General features: G+C 38.3%; 1 protein-coding gene across 3 annotated transcripts; it reads left to right on the top strand.

Annotated features, from left to right (window-relative positions):
• Positions 1-237: 237 nt before the first annotated feature.
• On the top strand, positions 238-27,361 carry TRAK2 (trafficking kinesin protein 2). 3 transcript variants are annotated; one of them, XM_055811402.1, is made up of 17 exons: positions 238-360; positions 6,117-6,433; positions 7,405-7,599; positions 11,336-11,389; positions 12,161-12,231; positions 12,878-12,994; positions 14,810-15,019; positions 16,247-16,325; positions 18,075-18,205; positions 18,407-18,481; positions 19,157-19,294; positions 20,265-20,344; positions 21,024-21,227; positions 21,364-21,662; positions 22,000-22,278; positions 22,480-22,579; positions 23,282-27,361. In XM_055811402.1, the coding sequence occupies exons 2-17, from the start codon at positions 6,397-6,399 to the stop codon at positions 23,874-23,876; spliced, it is 2,664 nt and encodes an 887-aa protein (XP_055667377.1). In that variant the 5' UTR covers positions 238-360; positions 6,117-6,396; the 3' UTR covers positions 23,877-27,361. The 3 variants fall into 3 exon arrangements, with proteins under 3 accessions (XP_055667377.1, XP_055667375.1, XP_055667376.1); XM_055811400.1 differs by having other exon boundaries at positions 23,198-27,361; XM_055811401.1 differs by lacking the exon at positions 11,336-11,389 and having other exon boundaries at positions 23,198-27,361.

The following is a 27,361-nucleotide window of genomic DNA, read 5'->3' as shown; positions in this document are numbered from 1 at the left end:
GCCGGCCCGGAGCCCCGGGCGCCTCCGGTACCGCCAGGAAGCCCCGCAGGCGGGGCAGGGCCCCCCCCCTTGCCGCCACCGCCGCCGCCTGAGGCCGGGGCCCAGCCGCCCGCCCGGAACCCCGCCCCGCGCCCAGCCCCGGCGGGGCCGCGGCGGCTGGTGGGGCCGCCCGCAGCAGGCGGCCCGGCGCATTGTGGGGCTGGCCCTGGCGGCCGCGCCGCCAGCCGGGGGCTGTAGTTCTGCGGCGGGAGCCGGGCGGAAGCCGCCGGGGTCCCTCCTCAGTCGCCGGTTTATGACACGCGGGCCCGTCGGCCTCGGGTGGCAGCGGCGAAGAGACGCGCTGGGGGGAGCGCGGGGCGGGTAAGAGGCGTTCGGTGCTGATTCGGGGTGGCTCTGTCGCCTCAGGGGCGGCTTAGCGAGCTCCTTCCTCTGCCCCGCCGTAACGCCTTCGGGGCCGCTTCCCGCCGAGGCGCGGCCCCCCCCCCGGCTCCGCGGGCCCCCGCCGTGCCTGGCCGCTGAGGTGGGGCGGGCGGCGGCGGAGCTTGAGGCAGGGCGCTGGGCCGGAGTTACAGTAACCTTCGGGCGCTCCATGCGCGTGCTGAGGCTGCAGTGACGGGCGGGGGGCTGCTGTGACCTTCAGCCCGCCCGAGGGCTCCGTGCTGCGTCCGGGCTCGCCGGGAGGTCCGTGTCACCGCTCTTGGGCGGCGAAGCTCGATGGTGATGTTTTAGCCCTGGTCCTGACGTACGGATGTGGGTGCAAGGAGGGTTTGGCTTCTATCGACTTTTTAATCACATCGTTACGTCCTGATCGGCTGATCAAATTGTAATAAGGTCTCTGTCAGTAAATGTCTTATTCTGTCAGCCATCCTAGGGAAAAAGTGCTGTGTGGAGTTGCATCCTTGCACTTTTATTTCTTAAATGCAGTCTTCAGCTGTAGGCTGTTGCATGCATGCTCATTTTTTATGGTTATGTTTCAGAGTTGTTGACTGATTGCGAGAGTCTGATGCAAATACTAGTAAATAACTTTTCACACACCATTACAAGGCATGGTCATTTTTAGGCATGCTTTCAGATACTCGTTATCTTTCAAAAGATGTATTTCTGAGTAAAACCAGGTAGACTTCTTTTTAATTACACTTCTAACGCTGAAGCTAAATTGAAAAAAAGGAATTAATTTCTAGTACCTGACATTTGTCAATTCTCTAGTGATGGTGTCACCTATTAGAACTATTTGTTTGATTTGATTAGATTTTGATTTGATTAGAACTATATTGATTTGTCAAATTTCTCTTAGGAGTGTCTGAAAATGGGGCTTAAAGAGTAGGGTGTTGGAAAATTACAGACTTTTCTGGTGGTGGTTTGCCTCTAATAATGGGTTCGCTGCAATGAATATTGTGTAGCAGGAGCACTGTCTCTCAGGAAGGATAAACGTGATCCACTGATTGGTTTTCTAAGAAGACAAACCCAGCATTTTCACAGGCAAGTTTACAAAAGAGATAACAGATCCTTTTATCTAGTTAGTTTGCTAGTGATACTCTGGTGACTGAGTCATATGGATCAGTCTGGTTTATTTCAATGAATACAGAATTGTAACTGTTGAAATGCTGAGCACTGGCTGGGTTATTAAGTAACCTAAACCACTTCCTTCGGTGAATGCAGCTATGCATCAACTTTGAAAGCATTGGTGATTTCAGTGAACTTTAAATGTTACTTAAGTTCATTTCAAGTTTATAGAGAACAAGCTTCAATTTTAAAAGAAGCCGCTAATGACCTTTATAATGAAATATGAGCACAGCACTTGCCTGAAAAACATATACCACATTTTTGTAGTCTCTAACCAACAAATACTTAATGCATGATGATTCTTTTTTTCTCTGAAAAAAGAGATTTTTTCTCCCAGGCTCCCCTGGGATCATAACATTGCTATGTGTATACATTATTTCTTGCAGGTAGACTTTTCTTTTGAATAAAAGTAAACCTGCAAGAAGTAAAGTATCCAGGAGATGTGTATGGGGTTTTATTTTGTTTTCTTAGAGTTCCTTTCTTATACCACACTATTTATGGTTGAAGGTCTGTTGCAAGTTTGCTTATGATTATTACGCTCGTTATTAGGATTGTGCTGGCATAGTTTTTAATTTTTTTTTCCCGCTTACATGAGAGAAACACAAGCACTAAATAGGTTTCTGTAGGGATAGTAATGGCTGAAAACAACAGGTTAGGCACACAGCAAGAGTTAATTTTGACAAAGCTCATGTTCCGATAGTTTAGTTTTTCAGTATATAGTCCTTTGTCCTTCATCTCATCCTATATAGTGTTGAAGGATTTGGCTTCTGCCTCTGAGCACTAGTCCCAGGAATGTTTTGGCAGCAATGCAACATGGTCGTGTTTGCTATAAGAATAGAACTGTTTCATTAACCTTGAAATGCAAAAATTGTTTATTGTTACTAGCTGGCTTGACACCATTCCTGTTTTAGTAATGAAAAAAGTACTGTGTTAATGACTTGATACCATTTTGTTTGGTTTGGTTTGGTTTTTTAATTGCATATTTACATAGCAGTAGAATTCAGTATCCCAGAATAATTGACTCATTCGGTTTGCTTCCTTTTGGAAAATGGATGTTGCCTTCTCCCTTAATCGAGTTAGAATCTTCTTTGTTGTTGAAATTTTGTTTGTGTTAATTGTGGCTTGATGCCTTGCATCCTGTAATTGTACAGAGGAGCAGATCTAGTTTAGTCTTTCCAAGTGCTTGTGAGGAGTCAACTGCTCTCAGCAAATGGGAACAGCAGGATATTTATGTTTGAGTTTGGATGTTGTCAAAATAGATGCTATTTTGACCAAAAAAATTTGGCTATATTTTTTACTTTTTGTACATAAAGAAACAAGCACATACATTTGCTTGTCTACAGTTTCCAGTTGTAAAAGCAACTTACCTCACCTTTCTGATAATTTGAATATGACTTGGAGTTCTCTAGTGGTTGAATGTCTTCAGAATTACATTCTGAAATAAGATGGCACAACTGTCATTCTGTGTCTGTCTTGAGTTGTTCAAAGTGGTAGTCACAAAGATAAGACTATAATTTTTAATATTTTATAGCTATTTCAACTTCTCTGAGTCTTTACTTAATATTGCTTTTGCAAGTTAATCTTGGCTGAGATCTTCTGACTCATTGAAGGAAAAATTAATGAAATCTCCTGTCATGTGGTCAGGAGACCACATTTTTGTCTCTTTACTACCAAGATTAAATGCTATGTTGAAATATCTGTGGTTTAATGGAATATGTGGTTCCTATTGTTTAGTTTTTCTTTTTTTTTAACCTGTACACTATGATATCCTACCACTTAGTAGGCAATTCATGTGTATTTCTCATAATGCTTTTAAAATGTTTTTCCAGCCCTTGGTGGTTTTGTTTTGGTTTTGGTTTGTGGGTTTTTTTGTTGTTGTTGTTATGCTTTAATTTTTGTACAGTTTTCATTGGGAGTTTCGTCAGATTTTGTTATAACAATGGTGAACAATAAGACTGTTGCCTGGGTCATAAATGATAGCCCTCCATGCTTTTAAAATACTTCTTGGCATGAATGGGCTCCAGCATTGCCTTTCTTTTTGAGTTTCTTTTCCATTTTCCATGCACAGATGCTCTAGGAAACCTCAGAGCAACTTGGGTTCTGTGGGGCAGATGTAAAAGGCTTAGGACTAGTTCTCACCTCTACAAGGGGTCTTTTTCTTAAGTGTGCTATAGGTACTCCTGATTTTAGCCTACTGTTTCAAGCCACAGGATAGTTGCAATGTGAAACACGCATCATGGAGTAAAATTTAATTAGAGAGCACAGAAATAAACAGATTGAGGTAGGTTGGTATGTATGTAAAACCTCGTCTGATATTTCCATTTCTCTTGAGCCTTCCTTGAAGAAAGCCTCCTGAGAGCACCACTCCTACATATAGGCCATTCTCCAGTATTCGAATTCTCCTTGGTTCTTCCATGTTCAGTTAACCTATTTGTAAAAGACTCAAACATCAATGGGAAATTGGCATAGGAGGGAGTAGGGGGACAAAATGGGTAAGAAGTACATCTCTGCGGAATTAATATAGTAAATTGACAGTGGAAATAATCTTTATAAGTAAAGATTAAAAATTATACCTGAGAAAGTTTTCTGGCTTCTGTTTCGGATATTTTTGTAGCATGGTTGTATATTTTAAAGCCATATTGTAAATTTTATGGGCTTCATCTGAGTGTATTTAATTACAGTTGTAACTTGGAGAAGGAATCTGAACTTAGGAAATAGTTTTATACCTGCAGAGTAAAAGGGTCATGGAGTCACTTTCAGGGTGGTACTGCACAGTGCATTAGCTGGGTGAATTTCCAGAGAAGTTGCCTCATGACACACTAAACTAAAGCTATAAGAAGCATCGGAAATGTGAGCATTAACTTTTATGGTGTTTGTTTATCTAGCAAACTTCTCAAAGGTTTACAAATGAGATTGCTCTTTTAATTCAGTAGCTTGATGTTGGCCTGATGCTCTAGAAAACTTTGAGCCAAATGATTTTTTTTTCCACCACCACACTGCCCCCCCCCGCCCCCCCTTGGCTGAACTGAGATTGAACTGCAACAAATAGTGTTTCTGCTTTGCACTACTTAGAAGAGAGATTAAGTCCCGTTTTGAGAGGAAGTAGCATTCATTTTTGCAGTGTTAAAACTCAAAGGAAAAAGATTCAATCAGAACTGTGAAGAAACAGTCCTGTGCGGCAGAATTTTGTCTTGCTCTACAGTGACTCTTTTTATTACAAAGTAAAATCACCTTGCTCTGTGGATCTACAGCATTCTTAAGTATCGTCTTCTGCTGTATTCAATTGTTTTAGAGGGTGTGAGTGTGTCTAGTTAGTGCTTTTCAGCAATCCATTTAAAAAACAGCCTCTTGAAAAAGATCACAAACTACTGTTGGAAACAGCTATACATTCAGATAGCAAATGTTTCTGAAATCTCAGTCTTACTGTTTTCAATAAGTGTCTGATATGAATAAGATTTAAAACTGGTAAATAAAGTACATATTTAAATAAATAAATGACAGTGTAAGAAGATATTGCTTACAAGTGTGAGCTGACCTTAATTGAAGGAAATTCTTTTTTGATCTCCTGCCAAAGTCTACAAGCAGATGAACTTGGCAAGCTCTAGGCTTTCTTCAGAAAGCTCCTGCACTGTCCTTTCTGGTCTTGTCAAATGAGAGGTTGCTACAGACAGAGAGACAAACTTGTGAGTGTTGTGCTTGGGGATGGGAGATCTTAGGGAAACTTTGAAGAGCAAATTTGAAATTAATTAAGATTTCAAGAGTTTTTTGTGTTTACTGAGTATAGGAGGAGGGAAAATGAGACTTTTGTTCTCTTTGATTTCATATTTTTCTGTCATCTAGGGCTACTCTTGTATTTTGCATGGAAGACACTTGATCAGTCTTGGCAAGGGAATGGCAGAATTTTTGCTTTATTAAACTGTTCTGATAGGTTATCTCCATTAGTCATGGTAGTTTCATTTCTGGTTTAAATGAGTCCCTACTGAAGAGGAAACACAAATTTTGTCGTGGTCCACGAAGTAAATGTCTGATAGATCCAGTTTTTAATTAACAGACTTCTAAAGGGGAAGAAATTCAAGCAAACAGTCCTATAATTTTTTTTTTTTAACAATCAAAATGCTTAATATGACAGTTCTGAAATCCTGCCTTTAGTACGCATTGCTTTAGATAAATGTAGTACCCTGAAGAAAACTTCTGTGTAGTTGGAGCTACTGTCCTGTAGGGTAAAAGGAAAATGCCTCATTTCAGTGAATGAACCTGTCATACACTAAATGTTATATGGAAGAAGAGGAATGGTATAGACAAATAGGTAATTGACAAAGCTGATGCTGAAAGTGAAAAGTTATGTCTGCAGGGAAAATACATTTTTTTAATGCTACAGTTTACATGCAATTTGTAAACTGGGGGTTAAAATGTTTAGATTTTTTAGATAAATGGTAGTACAGGGAGAAAATTCAGACTGAAAGGGATGAAGTCATGTTAATTTACAGGTCTCATTTGAAAGATTGACATCTGTCACTGTGACAGCTTTGGCATTCTCTTTCTTTTATTTCTAGATGATGGCTGAGCTGAGAAGCCTGTGAAGCATGAAATGTCCTATAGATACTTCTACTGATCGGTAGTAGCCCAGATGAGATAATCATGTCCTAAGATGGCAACAGATCTGGAGTATGAACCGGTCTGCAGAAGTGAGTTGATGGCAGATTTGTTAGTATCTTGGTGGCTTGATGGCTCTCCCTTACTCTGTCTCTAAACCAAAGCCAAAGCAATAAAGGGACTGCACAATCTGACTACAGAATGCTATTTCCAAAGAAGTGAACTGAGAAGAAAGGACTCATGAATTTTGATCACAGGGGCTTGGAGAGCGTCTCTGGTAAGTTGAAGATTTGCCGTTACAAATCCTGAATGTATCAAACATGTTATAGAACACCAACCTGAAGACAACGTTAAGTTCCACGTTGTTTGTATTGCTTAGCTGGTACTGCAGATGACCACAAATGGTGAGTCCTCTTAAGTAGCTTGTAAAATCATCTTCCAGTGTAAAATGTCATTTGTAAAATTCTCAATGTCAGTAATCAACATTGGCATTTTTTTCCACTGAAAGATACTGAAGATAGTCTTCTTTACAAATGTAGGAAAGATAATTGCCATATACCTTTGATATACAGTATTCTAGCAACCTAGAGTTAATGTTTCCTTTTTTTTTGCAATAGTTGTGAAAGAGATTAAGGCAGAGCATGACACAGGAAGAGCTCAACTTCCTTTCCAGGATTTTGAGTATTGTGTTTCTTAGTGTGTTTTCATATGGATGGTAATGGAATTTCTATTTGTTCCCTGATTTCAAGCAGTGTTCAGTTGATTTTTGTGGTTTAACGTTATTTACATCTACATTCATTAATGGACAAAACAATAAACAGAAGTACAAGAAAAATGTCAATTTCCTTCAGAAAAGAGAAATGTAACTATGCTAAAGCCAATGAAACCTTACAAAATCAATAGCTGGTAAAATGCAGGTCTGTGATTTAGCTCAATGAAGAGGAAAATTAAAAACTGAAACTCATTACATATATCATATTGAAGAAGTCAGAGGGAGTCATGACTAGACCAGCTGTCTAGACCAGTTGTGGAGTCAGCTGGGGATCAGGAACTTACAAATATTACAGTGTAAATCAAATACTGGTTCAATAAGTATTCTGGTAATTTGTCCAGTACAGAATAATTCTTTTCAAATCTACTGAAGGTTTCTAAATTATTTTTAGTATATAGAATGTATATTACTGCTGCAAGATTAAATATGTTGTGTATAATAGTTATGGACTATTAGTGGCATTTACTCACTTTCAGATGTCTGCTCCAGCGAGGACCTTCCTGAGGTGGAGCTGGTGAGCATGCTAGAAGAACAGTTGCCAGATTACAAGTTACGAGTGGACTCTTTGTATCTGTATGAAAATCAAGATTGGATTCAGTCTGCTGCCTGCCATGGCCATCTTCCTGAAATCACTTCTCCAGTTCGTGATGAGGAGCCCTTCCGTTACATGAGTGAGTATATCTGGGTCTGGGATATATATTTTTTTCCAACTATTGAAGAGAAAACCCTAAATATAAAATTAATATTATAAAGCATTCACATTTGGAAAACTTTGGACAGGCGGAAGAAAAAGATGAGTTCAGGGGAAGTGCTTGTAGTTCAGCACTGCAATTCTAAGGGCTGATCTAGCATGTCCTATGGCGGCCTGTTCATTAGATTTCACATAGAAATAAGAACGGGAACATGTGATAGTGGAAAAGAGACAGGAAACTAGGATTGTGCTAGATTAGATGTAATATGAGAGGTACAGAGCATGTGGCAACTCCGTTTTCAGGAGATTAATGACGCTGTCCTAACCTTTTGTGGCAATGTTGCTTTTGAAATGCAACATGGTTTCTTCTGAAGGTAGAAATGGGGTGAATGCCAGCCAGGTGGGTACTAGAACAGTGTTTATCACTGCCTTCCAGTTTTGAAAATACAGAGTAACTTATCCTTAAACCCAGCAGATCATAAGGAAGAAAACAGCTTCTGATCACATGAAGAAACATTTAATATGTTAAAAATCAAATTATTAGAAGGCTGCCAAGGGAACTGAACCCTAACTTGCCTGTAGTTTCAAGTGTTTTCATGTGAAAAGAGGAGAATGCATTGTAATCACTTCAGAGGAACAGGGAAGTTCTGTTTCCTCCATCTATTGGAACTATTGGAATAGACTACTTGTGAGAGTGAACTTGGTATTTACATACAGCCTTGGTATTTATAGATAATCTGTAATGATTACTTCTTTTTTTGTAATGCCACCTCTGAACGGGCTTTTTTGTTGTTGTGCTTTAAGCGTCCATCCAGGATGTATAGCAAATGAATAAGTAAAAGTAAAATAATACCTCATGAGAATGCAGCACTTGACACTTTAAAGCAATCTTGTTATCAGTTCAGCTTGCAGACTTGGAACTCTTTAACTGTGGAAAGTATTTGGAAAGCCACTTAATGTTTATTGCTCAGTCTGTTTCTGATAGTAATATTGCAAGCATAAATGATTTTTAGTTGAGTGGACACTTTTGTAGTTCACTGGCAGCAGTTGTGTAGTCAGTGGGGTGTGTCCATCCTCCTCAGTTTCAACTATATAGAGTGCTGGAAGGAACTTTACATCAAATGTGGCTCTGGTGAAGCTCTCTGGTAAACGCCTGCAGTTCCAGTGTGATGAAGCACTAAGAGAAGGACCCTCAGTCAGTGTGAGCCTATAATTCCAAACTGCAGTGAGAGGGGGGAGGGGTTTTATCAGTGTTTTGATAAAGGCAGTCATGTGTTACCTGGCTGTCAAGGTGCTACAGAAAGTAGTGTCTTCCACTTTCACCCAGTGAGAAGTTCTTTTTAACTATAGAAAATGTCCTGTGAAAATATTAAACTGCTTGTGAGAGTTTTTTGAACAGTTACCATAGATGTTTTCTTGACAGCTCTCAAAAATGAGCTGTAACAATGACTGACATTAAGTTAAAAGATAACCTAGGCATAACATACAGAACTAACTCTGTCATTTAAGAGCACAGTCATAACTGCTGAGTCATATAAACTCAAGATAAATATAGCTTATGTTTCTCCTAGAAATTGTCCAAAGAGATTTAATGTGGTAGTCGTCATATTAGTTTTTTCGCGCCTAGTAACTTAGAGGGATATATGGGGAAGGTCCCAGACAAAAACTGATATAAATCAAAATCTAGTTATAATCATTGCTGAATAGCTTGTTAGGTGAAATTTGTGCCTCTTTTTCTGTTGACTTGAATTGGGAATAATTGTGACAGCCACACTCTTGAAGTGTAACTTGGTTTTTTGTGTGTAGATCTTCTCCTTACTATATATGTATGAAAACACTTTTATAACTTTCTCCTAAAGAGAACACTAAACTCGTGGTCTGAGTGAATTTCCAGTTGACATCCAAGATAAAAAAAATAAAAATTAACAACAGTTATTGCACTTGAGCTCCTCCTCTTTTTATGGCTGCTGCTGCCTGTTATTTGCCTATGTGGCTCTTAGGGACATGGTTTAGTGGTGGACTTGGCAGTGCTAGGTTGGACTTGATCTTAAGGGTCTTTTCCAACCTAAACAATTCTGTGATTCTATAGTTCTATTAGAAGGTTTATCCAATGACCAGTTGAGTTCCCACTGGCAGTGTTTTCAGTGAGGTGGAAGAATGTTTTCTGCTTCAACTGTGGTAGTGTAAGAAGCCCTGAATTACAAGGCATTTGTCTTTAGAACTACTTTGTGTGTGTGACTAAAGAGACATGGCACAACCTAACAAGAATATTAACCAAAATGAAGAGTTGCTTGCAGCTTTCACTTGGCAAGGTGAGTGAGGAGAGATTGCCCATGTGCATGTTCACAAGAGACAATTATGACAAACTGTGTATAATTTTGATTCTGTACTGTAAGAAAATAACAAAAGTTGTATAGAGTGAATTTCAAAGCTGTCCTGTGATTTCATTTGTCAGAGTAAATTTATTTGGGTTTGATTTTTAGGAACCTACCTACATGAGTAACCTTGTATGTAATTAGTGTAAATCTTTATTGAGGTGACTTGCCACTGGATAGAAACTTTTTACTTGAAATCGCCTGTTGGGAACAGTTACCACAGGAGAGCTGGTTATAATGTTCTGACTATAATGGCTGAAATGTATATATGTGCGTATTTTCCAAATATTAGTAAGCCTGATGAGTTTGCTGTCCTCTCTTGGCAACCAAGTGGTGCAGTAAAATTGACCTCCCAAATGTGTGTTATGCTACTGATAGATGAGTACTTTAAATTTTGTGAAGAATTCCTATTTTTGCCCTGCTTAGAAATACAATTAGTAAATGGCACTGCTATAACTTCAAAGCTTCTAAATACTTGAAGAGCATGTGTTGGGTTTTTATGTCTGCTGATCTACCTGATAAAAACATTTGATTTTTTAGATTTTCTGTTAAGCCCTTAGAGAAACAGTTCAGTAAACTTTTTTTCTTCTATATTGTTCTTTCTCTTCTCCTGTCCTTCAAGACTGCAAGAAAGTTTCTTTCTATACTAAAATGCAACTTTTTTCTAGTGTAGCCTTAATGTTATGTTTTAAAAGGTTAAATATGGACATTATGTATGTAAAGGTCATTCATAGCTTATATAACATATGTAAATAAAGTTAGTGTGCACTTGAGCTTGGCACTTCACTATCTTGTAACTAATTGTGCAGTCCTCAACAAGAACAAAGAAAAAACCCAATACCGCTATGTATTCAGAGTATAAATATGATTTAAACAAGTTAGAAGTGCCAAGGAAATCTTCAGAAATAGATTTAGACCAAATCCATAGTAATCTCATTTTGCAGTGCAGTGATGATGGAATTCGTTTCAAAACAGGTTAACTTTGATCTTCAGTTGAAGCAGATTCTTCTATATTTCTTAAATTTATATTGCTGCCTTCTTTACTTTCATGATTCTAATTCCATAAAGCAAATATAGCAAATGTCTGTTGAACTTGGACAAGCACAAATATCCATTACCTGCAAGTGAGATGTGTAATTCTGCTCTTGAAGGGAATCATATTTAAGTGATTCTTTAAAATTTCTAAGGAAGTTTTAATGGTGTAAAAAGTATGTTTACACATTCATTTTTTTTCTTCTGGTGGTGGTAGGTGCATGTAAAAAATCACCTGTTTTCTTACATTTTAATTCTTTCTTCTTTTTGTTCCTTTTTCCCTGTGTCTTTCATTTTCTATAACTCGAGCTCTTATTGAACTTCCTTCCTCCTCTTTGGCTGGATCTCACAAATTTGCACAAGGTAATTAAGATTTCTTTTTTACTAGCATCTTCTGTTTCTTAGGACAAGAAGTAGAGCAGACCAGTGCTTTGTGTTTTAGCACTGTGTTTTGTTCAGAGTTGTTGCAAATTCTTCATGCTTTGTTTTTTCTTGACTCAGTCCTGTCTTTCAAATCCTGCTTGTCTTCAGTTTTTTACAAACTCTTCAAAGGTCAAAATCACTCAGTCAGTAAGATAAGATTTACTGCTACATCTAAATTGCAGACATATGTTATCCTATTTCTTTTTAGCTGTTTCCAAGATGATCAAGCACTTAATAAACACGTTTTCGTCACTAGTCTCTGGGGTCTCCATACTTCCTGTGTATAGCTGTCACACTAATGGGAATTTTGTTTCAAGGGTAAAGTCTGCGTTTTTGTTCAGCTGTATTTGGATATGCTCCAGTATATTCTTCCCTCTCTTCCCAGCAGGCTGGATAATTTAATAGCGTGGCTGTATTAAAAAAGAGATTTTCCTCCTTTTTCTAAATTTGAAGGATATGTGAGCAGCTCAAGTTTTAGCTCATATTGCTGAAAGCTGTGAATGTTCAGTACCTCATTGTATCAGTCTACCAAATGAGTATTGTTTCTATTATATTTCTGAAGTTAAGATGTGTTTTCATAGCCTCCACCAGTTTTATAAACTAAGTATTGTATTTGTATATAAAAACATTCTCTTGAGTTTTACCTCTCTCCCTTCCCAGCAGTCTTGTGGTACTTAAGCTACTTCAGTAAGTATGTTTTTCTCTTTTCAGTTCTTGGCACAGATAATGTGGAGCAGAAAACCTACAGTGATGCTGACATGGTCAAACATCTGTTAGCTGAGGTATGCTCGTGTCTGCAATGCTATGTTACTGCATTTGAGGGCATGTATTTGAGGAAGGGCTTTATTCAGCTGCTGGAAATTTTGGTTCAGTTATCTTCAGGAGCTGCTTATCAGGAGTGCCCATTTGGTTGCACTCTCTGAGACACAAAATTTAGCAAAACTATGGGTGCCCATGGAACCAGGGAGTGTGAGAGAAAAACTGCTTTCTTTTGCTTTCCTGTTGCTCCTTTGGTTCTACCGTCTCAAAACTATCCATGTTGAGCAGTCTGTTCTGGGGAAAGTGTCACCTCAGAGACCACAGGCCTAAGTATATGTGACTGCTTGTAGGGTTCAACAGAGCCCATATAACTTCTCCAGTACTCAGCACAAAACGCAAAACTGTCCCCAGGTTTGATGCTTTCCCGTCCCCGTGTTACCGCAAATGCTCTGGAAGAGAATGTACTATATCAAGAAACACGTGTACGGATGTGTTCTGGATCCAGATGATGAAGCAGTAATCATTGATCTCACTATGTTGATCCATCTGAGAGTGAAGGGGGATGTCAAAGCAGTGTTGCATTAAACAGTAACTAGGAAAATCTAGTACTACTCTGAATTTAAACCTTATCTGATCAAAAGTAGACATTTGTTCTCATTTTGTGAGCAGAAAGATCGGGACCTGGAACTGGCAGCCCGAATTGGACAAGCCCTCCTTAAGCGAAACCATCTGTTGACAGAACAGAATGAAGCACTAGAAGAACAGTTAGGACAAACTCTGGATCGAGTGAGTGATTTCGCCCACCCCCCTTTCTTCCTTTCTTTCTTTTTTTTTTTCTTTCTTTCTTTAATTTTTTTTATGATGATGGTAAGAGGATTAATAGAAATACATTATTTCATTGTGAAAGCAGGTGATTGCTGCTCTCAAACTGAAGTATAATTAGACGTCATTCTCCTAATTGTCACTGTTCAATCAGCTTTCTTACTCTGAGAATGGACTACGAAGACTGCATATTGTAATTACTGAGAAATTATGAGAATGCTAGGTATTACTATGATATACGTACAACAGCATTGCATTTTAAAGTGTTTGTTTTGACCATCAGTCTGATACCCTGCCATTAAACTAAGAATCTAATAATCTAAGTCAGAATAAGTAGTTGGTATCTGACATGATCTGCTATATAATGACTCACAGGTGAGAAAACTGCAAGAAAATGTTTAATGGGGTGTTTACACTTAGAATAAATAAATAAAATTTAATGAAAACTGAATTCTGCTGAAGATCTTCACCCCATCTATTCCTTTAAGCACAGATTCTTGATCTAATCTTTTTCTTTCTTTCTTAAAAAAGAATTAAGTTTTCCTGAATTTTTTTAACGCTGTCATCAACAGATGTAGTCTAAGTTACAGTGAAATGGATTCAGCTGCCTGTATAAAACAGTATGCTGGTAATAAAAAAAATAATTAGCTGTAGGACAGCAGAAATTTATGTATTCATATACAAATTAAAATGCGCAAAATAGAATTTATCTAGATGAGATCTGTCTGTTCTCCTGTTTTTTATTTGTCCTACAGTTCATATTATATATACATTGGTGTCCTGGTTTCAGCTGTGTTAGTTAGTTTTCCTAGTAGCTAGTACAGTGCTGTGTTTTGGCTCTGATGTGAGAACAATGTTGATAGCACACTGATGTTTTTAGTTGTTGCTGGGTGATGCTTATACTAAATCAAGGACTTTTCAGTTCCTTGGGCCCTGCCAGCCAGAGGGCTGAAGGGGCACAGGAAATTGGGAGGGGACACAGCCAGGACAGGTGACCCAAGCTAGCCAAGGAGGTATTCCATACCATATGACATCATGCTGAGTATATAAACTGGTGGAAGAAGAAGGAAGGGTTGGACATTTGGCATTATGGCATCTGTCTTCCTGAGTAACTGTTACGTGATGGGGCCCTGCTGTCCTGGGGATGGCCGAACACCTGCCTGCCCATGGGAAGCAGTGAATAATTCCTTGCTTTGCTTTGCTTGCATGCACAGCTTTTGCTTTACCTATTAAATTGTTCTTATCTCAACCCTTGAGTTTTACATTCCTTTCTGATTCTCTTCCCCATCCCTCTGGGTGAAGGGGAGTGAGCAAGCGGCTGCATGGTGCTTGGTTGCCAGCCAGGGTTAAACCACAACAATTGGGGGGGTACAAGTCTATACATGTAAATAGATTTCATTTACATGTCAGTCCTTTTCTCCAGGAAGTTACAATTCAGAAAAATGTTCATAATAAAATGTAAACATGTATCAAAGCAGCTGGAAAATTATTTTGAAGTAAACAATTAAAGAAGTAGGTTCTGTTGTCCATTCTCACATTATCTTGAATTTTCAGTCTCCCTCACAGTGTTAAAATTATGATTGTTGTGAACTTCCTATAAAATCAGTAGAGGTTGAATCTTCTGTGCAAATGTAAATAAATGAATCATGACCTGCGAGCTATTTTTTAATCTCATTTTAGACTGGAACAGTGATGTTCCAAGAGGCTACATAAATAATACATTGTAATATTGTATAGCTAAAATACATTTCATGAACTGATGATCTTCTTTTGTCATAGGTTAACCAGCTGCAGCATGAACTGTCGAAGAAGGATGACCTGCTTCGTATTGTTTCAATTGCTTCTGAGGAGAGTGAAACAGATTCCAGCTGTTCCACACCTCTTCGTTTCAATGAGCCTTTCAATGTATCACACGATCTGCTGCAGCTGGATGTCTTGCAAGATAAACTCAGAGAGCTGGAGGAGGAGAACCTTGCCCTCCGATCAAAGGTATATCCGACTTACAGTTATATACCACATATGCTGGATATGAAATAAATCAGGATGGTTGAAAAATCCAGCATCTGGGTTTCTCTTGAAGCATATAGCTATTTTGTATCACTGTATACAAATCATACCCAAACACTTTCCCTCTACCTCCCACATCCTTCTGTTTCCTCCACTACTCTTCGTTATCTCCAGAGTCCTCTGGTAGTCCTTCCTCAGTTTCACTATGGTATGTGAAAGAATGTGGGAACATAGGTAAGCACCCAGCAAAAGAAGCTTGAGGGCCTGGTGGATCCAAGTAGTGTGACCTGTTTTGATACAAGTCTGACTGCAATTAACAATAGTATTCTGGGGATTACATTGTTTTGCCATTACATTTTTGTCAGTCTATATTAAATAGTGAGGGCTAATAAGCTTCTAATCAAATTCTTTTAAAGACACGCTTAGTCTCTGTATTTTAATTGGTCTCTCTTGTGTATAAAACATGCCTGTATTCAGGCAATTGTAGTGAGCCTGTATTTTCTTTTTCAATTTTTATTTTCATGTGACAGCATTATGTAAAGAAATGTGTTTGCCTGCACTTGTGTAGCTGTACTTCTACTTGCTTGCATAATCTTTAAACCCATTTACTAAGTCTTAAGGTGAGTCAGTCACTTAATGGCAAACAGTCCTGAATATAAACCTAACTGTGCAATTTTTAATATTGTCATCCTCACAGTTGAAACAGAAGTAGGAATCTGGTATGCTCAATGTTGTTTAGACCTGTTGTACTCTATGTCTGGCCCAGAAAATTTACAGTCTAAATAGGCTAGTTGGGGAGTATGGCGGAAAGCTGTTCTACTGAGAGCTTTTCAGTGCCACCAAAGATTTGGCTGACGTAATTCAATTTTCAAGATTTCTTTTCCTTAAGAAGTTTTGAAGAAAATGCAGTTGCTTACTTCTGGTTACTGTGTTGGTCTACTTTACCTAACAATTACATATTTTTGCAACAGTTTTTTATTAGAGGTGAGAGATCAGGTTTTGTTCATGTGTCTTTCACTCAAAAGACCTCTAAAATTCAGGGAAAGAGGTGGTGGTGAAAAAACGGTTAGGAAGAATGGCCAGATGCATAGAAATTGTAAAGATGGATAGAGGGGATGCTTCAGTTGCAAGAATTTCGGAAATAAAAAATTGTGGCATTAGTAGATGTATAGATAAACTGAAATTGGAATACCAATAATTTTCTTGAAGGCTTGCCACCTGAAGACAGAAACCATTACATATGAAGAGAAGGAACAGCAGCTGGTCAATGACTGTGTCAAAGAGCTCCGTGAGTATTCAGGCTGTATCTTGCAATGGCAAAATGGTATTTGAAATACCTGGTGCCTATACCTTTTTAGTTACCCCTGAATCAAAAAATAAGCTTCAGTAATTTATGCCAATTATTCAAGTCTTGCTCTTTACCCAAGCGCAAAATTGCTTCTGTATTTGATCAGGTTTCACTCTGGCATTCAACTTCAGGCACGTGTACTGTGTTTAGAGAGGGAAAATGAACACAAAATCTAATGTTTATAAACCACCTAAACTGAAGCCTACAGACACCAAAAAATCAACAAAATATACTTCTTGTACAGAGTTTTCAGCATGCTTAACACTGAAATACATCAGTGCATAGACTCTTAAATGCCCATTCTAGATTACTATGTATCTATGAAGACTTTATTTTTAATATATATATTAGGAAACAAAGAATTTATAAATTGGCAAGTGTTTTGTCTAGAACAGTATTTTCTTTGGGGACGGCTTATTTGCAAAAAGTTGCAGCTACTCTTATGCAAATTCATGTTAAGTATTCTGAAACAGTAAGGAACAATCCTGTTATTTTGTGTGTGTGGTAATTGTGTAACCTGGTGGTACAAATTTTTTATCTGTAGTCATTTGATGTCTGCTGCTTCCTTTGTGCATAATAGCCTTAAGCTTGTATTTTAAGGTATTTTTTTCTATACAACCACCATAGAGAAGACTGGGTTGCTGCTTGATTTTTCTTGTTCCAGATGACCATAAAAATACTCTGAATTGATACTTAGTTGTTAATTTACTCTGTTCCCTCTGAGAAAATATACATCCTTTGCAAATAGAAGTTATGCCATATAAGCTCTCCTATCTTCCTTCAATGAGAATGTCTGTGAGTTCTGTTTTGTTCAATCCGATAGCATACACAGGCATGCTAGGTAATTCAGACTCACAGAAAGAATCTTCACCCAAAGGATATCTAGTCCACAGCTTTAAAATGTGTGTCTTCAGGAAGAAGGTATCTGTCTGTGAGCTTAAGTGTCCACAGGCCCATGCCATGGGCAGGACCTTGTTCTGCAGAACATCTGTTGAGGTACAATAACCACTAAATTTGTAGTGTGACCTTTATGCAAGATTGATCAGATTTTACGACTCTGCTCTGCTTTCAGGGCAAGTATACAAGCAGGACTAACTGCATAAAAATATTTCAGATTTTTGAGCTGCCTTGTCACCACACTTGAAGTGCTTGCTTAAAGAAAAGAAGAAACTGGGAATTGTATGCAGTGGTTCTTTGGGGAATCGATAGTGACCAGAATCAAGAGCTAAACAGGTGTATGCTTGACAAGGTCTGACAAAATGCCTTTGCTTACAGAGAATGGTAGTTAATAACAAGATCAATTCAGAACCTGACTTCTTCAGCGTATTCCCAAACTGGCCTTGGTCATTTGAAATTGTTTATAGCAGCTTGCCTTGGATTTTATTGTGATCATTTCACATACTTGTGTTATGTATTTCAGGTTCTGCGCACTTAGCTCTTAATATGTTACACCTGTGTTTGAAGTTCACTCTCTCTCTCCTCCTCCGTACCACCATTTATGTTTTCATTATGAATGTTCTGAGACACCTACTTCTATGAACTACTAATTGATTTCCTAACAGTATTGGTAATTTTGAAGATTGTTGTTGACTTTCACTGATCTTTTCTGGGTTTTGTGTTTGATTTGGTTTGCTTTTTTGCTGTGTGTTGGGGAAAAGCTCTCTGCTAAGTTCCTTTTATGTTTTGTAGGGCAAACAAATGCTCAAATTTCCAGAATAACAGAGGAGTTGTCAGAGAAGAGTGAGGAGCTGGTTCGCTACCAGGAAGAGATCTCATCCCTCTTGTCTCAGATTGTTGATCTTCAACATAAACTCAAAGAAGTAAGGGAATGATGATGAAGAGTGTACGTGCGCATGTGTGTGCGCGTGTGTGCATGCCAGTGCTTACAGCAGATAAAAATTGACTTGCAAACCAGGGAGTTACACTGCAAGAGATTGGCTGTTTTGGGAAAGTATGGCAGAGGATCAACTCTCTCAGGGAAATTGGCTGAAAAAATGATGAGCACCTTTTTGTGCTTTCAGCACGTGATTGAAAAGGAGGAGCTGAAACTTCACTTACAAGCTTCCAAAGATGCTCAGAGACAACTGACAGCAGAGGTACTTAAGGCTCCCGTATATGTATGTGTGTGTGTATATATACATTTTTAGATAGCTGTTTGGAATAGAATGTAAGAGAAAGAAAACTAATAGAGAATGGGAACTATTGCTTTTTAATTATATAGCACTTTTGATTTTTCCTTATGGTAGGGGTCATATGATTGGACAGAAAGAATAATTATTTTTATCAAAGTCTACACAAATGTTTTTGTAGTTCACAGGAGTATGAAAGGCAAGAAAGGTGTTCCAGGGAGAGAGGTCTTACTATTCTTAGTAGTTACGAGACAGAGTGTTTTAGTGTGAATATTACTGGTTATATCAACAATACTGTAGTTCATCAGATGTTAAGGAAGTTCTCTTTTTTTTTTTTTTTTTCTTCTTCTTTTGCATCAGCAGTTACTGTACTTGCAGAGTTTTTTGATGTATTTTCCTTTGGATTTTATTATACATTTTCCACTTTCAAGTCTTAATTTGGACTTTGTGCTTCACCATTAAAAACGGTGTGGGTGCCATGCTAACTATTGCCCATTCCAGGTGCTGGCATGTGTCATGCAGCTGGAAAAATATTCGTGTTGAATCAGTTGATACAGGTTTCTGTAGGAGTGAATTCAGTTTCATTCTGTCTTATCTTTAAAGCTTACTGGTATCACATGGTGGCCTCTTTTTCTCTTTCAGCTACATGAGTTGCAAGATCGGAATGCGGAGTGTCTAGGGATGTTGCACGAATCACAAGAAGAAGTGAAGTTGTTGCGCAGCAGAGCCAGCTCTATTGCTTGTCTCTGCCACCGCCAGTCATGTGGAGCATTTCCAGTGGTAATAAATACCACTAGCTTGGCATACACCTACTGACACATATGGCCTGTGGCAGCATACAATTATACGAGTAAAACAGCCAGTACAAGAGCTGCAGCAGTAACTATTTTGTAGTAGGCAAAGGAGCTGATTTAATGGGTTTTCAGTTCTTTAATGTGTACAGTTTTGAGAATTTAATGTATTGGGAAACTAACCATGCACTTGACATATTGTGATACTAAAATTATTTTTCCTTTTTATATGCCTTTTCTGTTAAATAAGTCAATTGGCATGTTCTACAGTTAGTGCTCAGTTGTGCTAGTATATTGTTCAATGTCAATATGAATTGTATAACTTGACAGTGTTTCTTTAAGAAACAAAGCGTCTTTTCAAGAGTTCAGAGAGTTTTGGGTTTTTTTTCCCTGTATGTAGTTTATGATGTAATTTTATGTCCTTATCTTGTGAGATTAAATTATAAGCATCATCAGAAATGCATGACTTTAGCCTAATTGCCAGAGGTGACTAAAACAACGGAAAAGGGTTAAAGGCATTTATTTTATTTTTATTATTATTATTATTAGTGTCAGATATATTCTGATTACTCTCTGTACTGTATTTCTGGGCTGTGCTGGGAATTTGTCAGGTTTTGGTTGGTTCTGTGTATGCAGAATCCTTCATGCTCATTTGGCCTTGTAAGAAGTGCTTTTACAATTGTAGCTTAACTTCAGGAATCAACATTGTGTGCCAAGAAAAAGCAGATGTTGCTAATGAAAACTGAACCCATACTAGTTATATGTAGGTGTAGTTATGGTGGAAAATTGCCCCTCATCCATTCCTTCAGAAACCAAAGGGTTTGTCTGAAATATATTGATGCTGGGGAAATGTGGAGATTTTTTGAGTAATTTTTTTAGAGATATTTTCTGCTAAAATTGTTTAGAAAAAAGACTTGAATCTAATTTAGTAACTCTTCTGGCTTCTGTTTTTCCTCTAGGATTCCCTTGCAGCAGAAATTGAAGGGACAATGCGGAAGGAATTGAGTCAGGGTGATGAATCTGTTCTCTTCAAGCAAAAGTATGTTTTCAGATCTCTATGTGCTATTTCAAGATTTTTTCATATGCTTGTATTAAGTAAGGTGAAACTGATTTCTGGAAGTCTATAAATGTGAATGTTCCCTCATTTCTATATAACTTAATAAAAAAAGCTTTGTAGTATTTGGTAATCTTTGCAACTTTGGAACCTACTATTCTTACTTGATTCTGTGAGTAAGTTGGGAATTTGCTATAAGGATGTTATTTCATTCTTTAATTGATGAGATTTTTTAAATGCAAGTTCTCTGATGGACAGCGCTAGTTTTATCCCCTTTAATGCTTACAGAAAAATTCTCAGGGAAATGAAATTATAGCTGAAAGACTGAAAACAGTTTCCAAAGCCCTGAAAGTCCTGTTCCTAGATCTTTTACTTTTGAGCAAAAAGTAACAAATTAAATATATACTTCTGAAAGCATATATAAATTAAATAAACAAAATATATGGTCCTGAATGTTCTCAAGTGGTTATCAATAGAGGTTCAGGTTTTTCGGGTTGAAGTAAGTGGTAGTTCTGATATTTAATGGAACACAAGTGTCTTAGGCAATCCTGGTTTTCTGGGCTTAAATCTTTTTAGTCAGGTCTCTGCTGACTTTGAAGTCTGTTGTTGAGAGCTTTTTCAAAATGCTTCTGAAACTACATTTGCTTGCTTATCTTTTCTGCAGGTGTCAACAGAAACGAGTATTTGACACTGTCAAGGTTGCTAATGTCACTCGTGGACGTTCCTCTTCCTTTCCTGCCCCATTGCCGATTCCTGGATCTAATCGGTCAAGTGTAGTTATGACAGCAAAGCCCTTCCAGTCTGGTGTATACCAGTTGGAGAGCCACACGCAGATGACCCAGAGGAGCAGCTCTGAGAATAATTTAAAGTAGGAAACACAGCCTGCTATCTTCTTTCTAAACTAACTGATGCAAAACTAAATCCAGACTGGATCTCTGCTGTGTAGGAGAGAAGTAGTTAATTTAATGGCCTTAATATCTGTTGTTATTTGATGTTTCTCACAGAGGCACTCATAATCCTGGCCAGCCAGGAACCCCTGGAGACAATGACTTAGTCACAGCTCTGCACAGGCTCTCCCTTCGTCGTCAGAACTACCTGAGTGAGAAGCAGTTCTTTGAGGAGGAATGGGAGCGAAAAATGCATTTGCTGGCTGAGCAGAAGAAAGGGACTAGTGGCTGTAGTACACCAACAGAAAGCTGTTTTTCCCTGGGTACAAACTCAGAATTCACTGATCTCTCTGCCAGCTCTAGTAATCTGCGTGCCCTCCTACCAGAAAAATTGCAAATTGTCAAACCCATTGAAGGTAAGAGAGTGATCTTCCTTCTCTCATCAGCAGAAAAAGATTTTACGTTAATTTGCCAGCTAAATCACTGTCAGTGTATGTATAGCTAGGTATGATATGCAGTAAGAGGAAATAGTATTTGGCAGGCTACGTGCCAGCCAGCTCATCGGTATCACTTTCTATTTGGCTTTCTTATTTGGCGCTAAGTGTTAGGCTTTTTCATGGCATTGCCATCCAAGCGTGTCATGTATCATGGTGTCGGCACCACTTGGCTGGATTTGTTTTGATTATGAATTTTTGTAACTCAATACAATAGTAGGTAGTGGCTCTCTGAGACTCTTCTCTTTGTTCACACCAGGATCTCAGACCCTTTTTCACTGGCAGCAGCTTGCTCGCCCCAACCTAGGCACCATTCTTGACCCAAGACCAGGTGTTGTTACGAAAGGTTTTACCCCTCTCTCTGATGATACTGTGTACCACATCTCTGACTTGGAGGAGGATGATGAGGAAGAAAGTGAAGGAGGTATAACATTTCAAGTGCAAAAGTCCTTCCCGGAGGAAAAGAAAAGTACAGTGGCAAAGCCAGTGGCAGGGATTTTCCTGCCACCTGTTACTTCAGCAGCAGTACCAGTCACTGGTAAGAAGCATGATTAGTGTTTTTTCTTCTTTTTATTTTGCAGTCTTTTTCTCAATGGAAAGTATTTGGCCTTGCAACAGTGCTGTCTTTGCTCTTTACCACTGTTGATTTATTTTATTTATTTATTTAAGTAATTATAAACTTTGCTTTGATTAGTTCTTTTTTGTCTTTATTTTTACCCCCAATGGACGTAAATTGCAGCCTCAAATCCAGGGAAGTGTCTGTCTTCCACAAATTCCACGTTTACCTTCACTACCTGTAGGATCCTTCACCCATCTGATGTCACTCAAGTTACTCCCAGGTATGGTGACTGCTGACATCCTACATGTTGCTCCATAGGAATAAACAGTCAGTTGCTTTCTGGCTTCTGATATATCGACCGGTTTTAAAAAATACCAAGGCAGCTAGGCAACACACAGGATGTTACTCATACAAATAGTTGTAGTTGCAAAGAGGAAACTTGAAATTCTCTAGAGTGAGACTTAAAACACGTTAGTGTAAGTTAAAGGAAGTAAATTTGTACTCTTAAATATATACAAGTATGAAAAATATACAAATGCCTTGTATAATATACCTATTACATAACCAAAATAATTCTGTGATAGTTTTTTCCCCTGAATCTATCATAAGCTTTTAAACTAAGTTATTACTGGACATCTATGTTGATATTCTATCTAATATGGTATAAATGACCACAGAAGGTAAGTTCATTGGTACTTACAGTAAAACCTCTCTGTCAGCCTAGTATAACTTCTAAACATTTTGCAGAATTCTGAATTTACTAAAGCTGAAACTGTCACAGCTAATAGCAATAGTTCATTTTTTCTTGAGCTTTCTGTATAATAAAAGGCAAATGCAGAGAAGATGTAAAGATGTCTAATGTGTACATTTTCTCTGTTTAATTTTTATTTTATTTCAGCTCTGTGGGTGCCCCATTTTCACTTGGAAGTACTGGCAGCAGTATTGGAAACCCAATAGCGAACTCTTCATCCATTTCTTACAGGCTTAGTATTGGCGAATTTCTCACCAACAGAAGAGACTCCACCACTACTTTCAGCAGCACAAGCAGTCTGGCTAAACTTTTGCAAGAACGGGGCATCTCTGCCAAGGTTTACGATAGCCCAGTATTAGAAAAACTGCCTTTGCTACAGCCCACTCGAACTCTCCCCATTCCTTCTACTCCACCAAATTCTCCCTTGCATTCACCTTGTCCTTCCCCTCCGCCGTTTGAGCCCCGAGTGCATCACTCAGAAAATTTCCTGGCTTCTCGACCAGCGGAGACATTCTTGCAAGAAATGTATGGCCTAAAGCCCTCCCGTAACACTCCAGATGTAGGCCAGCTCAAGATGAACCTAGTGGACAGACTGAAGAGGCTGGGTATTGCCAGGGTGATCAAGCCCCCTGAGACACAGCACTACAGCAAGAATCAGGGGCCGGAGGTTAGCCTGCAGAGGCAGGAATCAACTGTGTTTCTAAATGCAGGTAGCAACTTAATGGCAGGACTGAGAAGAAACCAGAGTCTTCCAGCCATGATTGGAGCTTTGGGAGCTCCAGTTTGCACACAGTCATCAAAAATGGATATCCTAAAGGAAGACTGACTGGTCTGAAAAATTATTGACTTCTAGCATAGTAAATAATACATGAGGGATAAACATCCAGTACAGGCATGGCTAGATGTGCTACAGAAGAGTTGGAGAAGGCATGTGCATGTTAAAGATGTGGGGGAGAGAAGCATTGGGATCAAGGAGAAAAAGAACATTGCTTGGGTTAGATGAAGAAGGCTTTTGTGGAAGATAAGAAAGAAGAAACCAAAGCTTAGTTTTGAGACCCCTTTCAGCATCTGTCTTAACTTAAGCAAAACTAAAAGAACATGATAGACATTCTCAGTAGTTTAACCTTTTAAACGACATGTGTAAAACTGTCTTGCAGGTGCTGTTCTATTTTTTTCCACCATATGACCATAGTATTTTACTAGTTGTTAGAAGTCAGGCTGTATCGTTTACTTATAATATTAAAATAACAGTCAGTCTGACCAACATTATTGGTCCAAGTTTCTCTCTGTAGCAAACAAAACTTGGATTTTATTTTTTAAATTCATTTATTTTCCATTTCAGAAACTATGCTTTAAACTCATCTTCACTTTGAGAGGCAGCGGAGAGAACCTTTAGCTCTATGTAAGAAAACAATACTTCTGTTCATGAACACAGAAACTGGTGGTCAGGATTTATATTTTGAAAGAGTGCAATTGTGCTAGTGAGGTATTAACAGAAGTTAATTTATTTCCAGACTTTCTGAAGTACACAAAGGAAGGTGTAATGAGTAAGAATTAAGAAGCAGGAAAGTATGTATTAGGGTGAAAACTTCAAGCTAAGAAATCTTTCCAAAGTGTGCTGTGCATCTTTTTAAATGAGAGTATTTTTTGCGCGCGCGCACACACACACACAAAATCTCAGGCACATTACAGCGTTTTAAAAGGAAATAATACCTAGGTGCTTGATTTAGGGTTTCTTTTTATTTGATGTAAGCAGATAGTACTTACTTCAGGACAAGTATCAGAAATTTGGTAACCTGACTCTTCTCTTGATAGGTAGACATTATGTATATTTGAGAGTTCTGCAGTAAACTTCATGCCTTTCAGTTAGTTGTTTCTGAGTTTAGGGAGGATTCTGTTTAAAAGATTCCATGAAGAGCAAAATTTACCAGTCTACATTTAGAAACAGGAATATGAAAGCTAGTGTTCTTCGTAGCATTGTAATGAACATCAATCAATTTTGTCTACATTGAAATCCTGTGTTTTGATGAAGGAGAGTGGTTCTGAACCTGAGTCTAAACAAAGCCGAGGCAGACTTTCTGTCTCAAAAGAGAAGTCCATTTTAGAAATCTGATTTGTGAGGGGTAATAATCAAAATATTACTGCCCATGCTGCTTTTTTGATTCCTTCCTATCCAAGGTTCCAGTCATAACTGAATAATCTACAGTAGATTTGTAGTGTAACTTAAAGAAGAAAGTTTTCCCAGAATTCCTGAGGAATGGGTTTTCACTAGTGACCTGATAATCTTTATGTAATTTTTCACTGTACCTATCAACACTTAAAAATTCTTCTAAAATTTAGTTTCCATACATTTGAAAATTGTCATAAAGTTTGGTTTCCATACAGTTAGATAAAACAGTCAAAGTTTACCTTGTCTGTTAGTGTTTGTGGGACATAACTGATACCTGTCTGGGTGCATGGTGTGAATCATCAGTATAATCACGCTGATTTGCATTTGCTGTAAGGCACATCCACCATAATCAGCACTCTTGTTGCTGCAGGGTTGAGTGGAGTAGGGCAGTAAAAGAAAGCTTCTTAACCTGGTTTATAGGAAATTTGTAATGTGGCCTTTCAGCTTTTATAGTTCTATAGATCTTGTGATGACTCTTTGATACAACAGTCTTTTTTTTGTAAAAGGAAAAGGGGTAACCACTTCAAACTTGCACAGGGATTCTTAGCAGAAACTTGCCCGTCAGCAGCGCACAGAAATATTCAGGAACTCCTGGAGTTGCCTTTTGCTCTCTAAGCAAAATCTTACGTAAAAGGTGAATTTTATTTAAAATACCATATACGGGTTAATTTTGTTTTTTAAATGAAAAATATTTAATTTCTTCATGTAAATATTTATGTTTGTATGTACTTAGCTGTGCCATGGCGTCCTGCGTAGCTGTATAAGGTAAGAGTGAAAGGCATGGAGGGAGGCAACTTTGCTCTCCAGTGAACTAAGATGGGTATGTCTGCAGTGTATTTGTAACTTCTAGGGAAACAACAGGAATGAGTTCACAAAAAATTAGACAGTTTGGTCTCAACAGAGAAGTGCATAGTGTGTCAAAATTAGGTCCATTTTATGTATGTTTATTATAGGAATACATGTAAGTTACGGATACATTTTTGAAGTATGTTTTTGTAACACTGTTTAACACTTTTTCTAACCAGCTTCATTAGATAACTGTAGCCATTGGATCATTCTGTGTGTTGTCAGCAGAAGTGGCAAATCGGCTAAATCAGAATTCCTTTGGCAGACCAGGTTTCAGTTAAAATTAATCTAAAAGCACATTAACTGAATGCATGTTTCTCTTTGTGATGCTTCCATATTCCATAGGCCAACGATTTAAACTGGTTCAGTTCAAACAATACTGTGGATATGTTGAGAGGTTGGTTGGTTTGTTTGTTTTCTGTAGGATGATGTACCATCAGGTACTTTACACAAGACAAGAAGAAAATGGAAGGCTGTATACCGCTGTGTTTATGCATTTATCCAGTTGGTTGATGCTGTGGTGCAGTGTTGAAATTCTGTCATGTGTTTATACCTTTGGACGGTCACACACATGTCGTATATCTATACCTATCTTGCAGCAACAGGGAAAATTGGTACTTCCAAGTTTACTGTTTTGTGCCAAAACCTTGAAGATAAACTTTTTTTGAATAACATACGTGTTCCTGAGAACATATTGAAAGTTGCCATCATTCTAGGAATTGATTTGGCTTCTGTTGCCTCCCAGAAGAGAGGAGACAAACTTGCATGCATAAGGTAGTTGAGAATGTGCACAAGATCTTTTGATCCTGCACAAGTGTGATTTGGTTGAGTGGGAGGTAGAACTAGAAAGAACAGAGAACTGGATTTCAGAAAGGTTCTGTTATCTTGTGGTTCGAGACAAAAACAAATGCTAGAAAGAAAGGACTTACCTATGCTTGTGAAAGTTACAAGAGACAGAAATAAATTCCTGTTATTTGGTATCTTGGTGTCATGTAAATACCTTCATTTAGATTGGCTTAAACCAAACACAGATTTAAAGCTTTCTAGTTCCACAGGATTTGATAAACTCAGTGATGCCTGCATGCTCAAAGTACCTGTGATCAAAGTTAACAGCAGCAGAAAGGGAAGCAGAAGATTGTGTTTGAGCCTCATTTAGCTGTTACACGAGGGAATTACAATGTTTGAATGGTCTGGGAATTTCATGGTATTTTTTCATCTGCTTTTTGCACTTACTGTTGTTTCATAGTGAAATGTAAATTTGATAATAAATATGTATAACATGCCATTTTTCAGTA

The sequence above is a fragment of the Falco peregrinus genome, chromosome 8 (genome assembly GCF_023634155.1).
Source record: "Falco peregrinus isolate bFalPer1 chromosome 8, bFalPer1.pri, whole genome shotgun sequence".
Taxonomy (NCBI): Eukaryota; Metazoa; Chordata; class Aves; order Falconiformes; family Falconidae; genus Falco; species Falco peregrinus.
The sequence above is the reverse complement of the archived record's forward strand: the minus strand, read 5'-3'. Positions and strand labels throughout refer to the sequence as shown.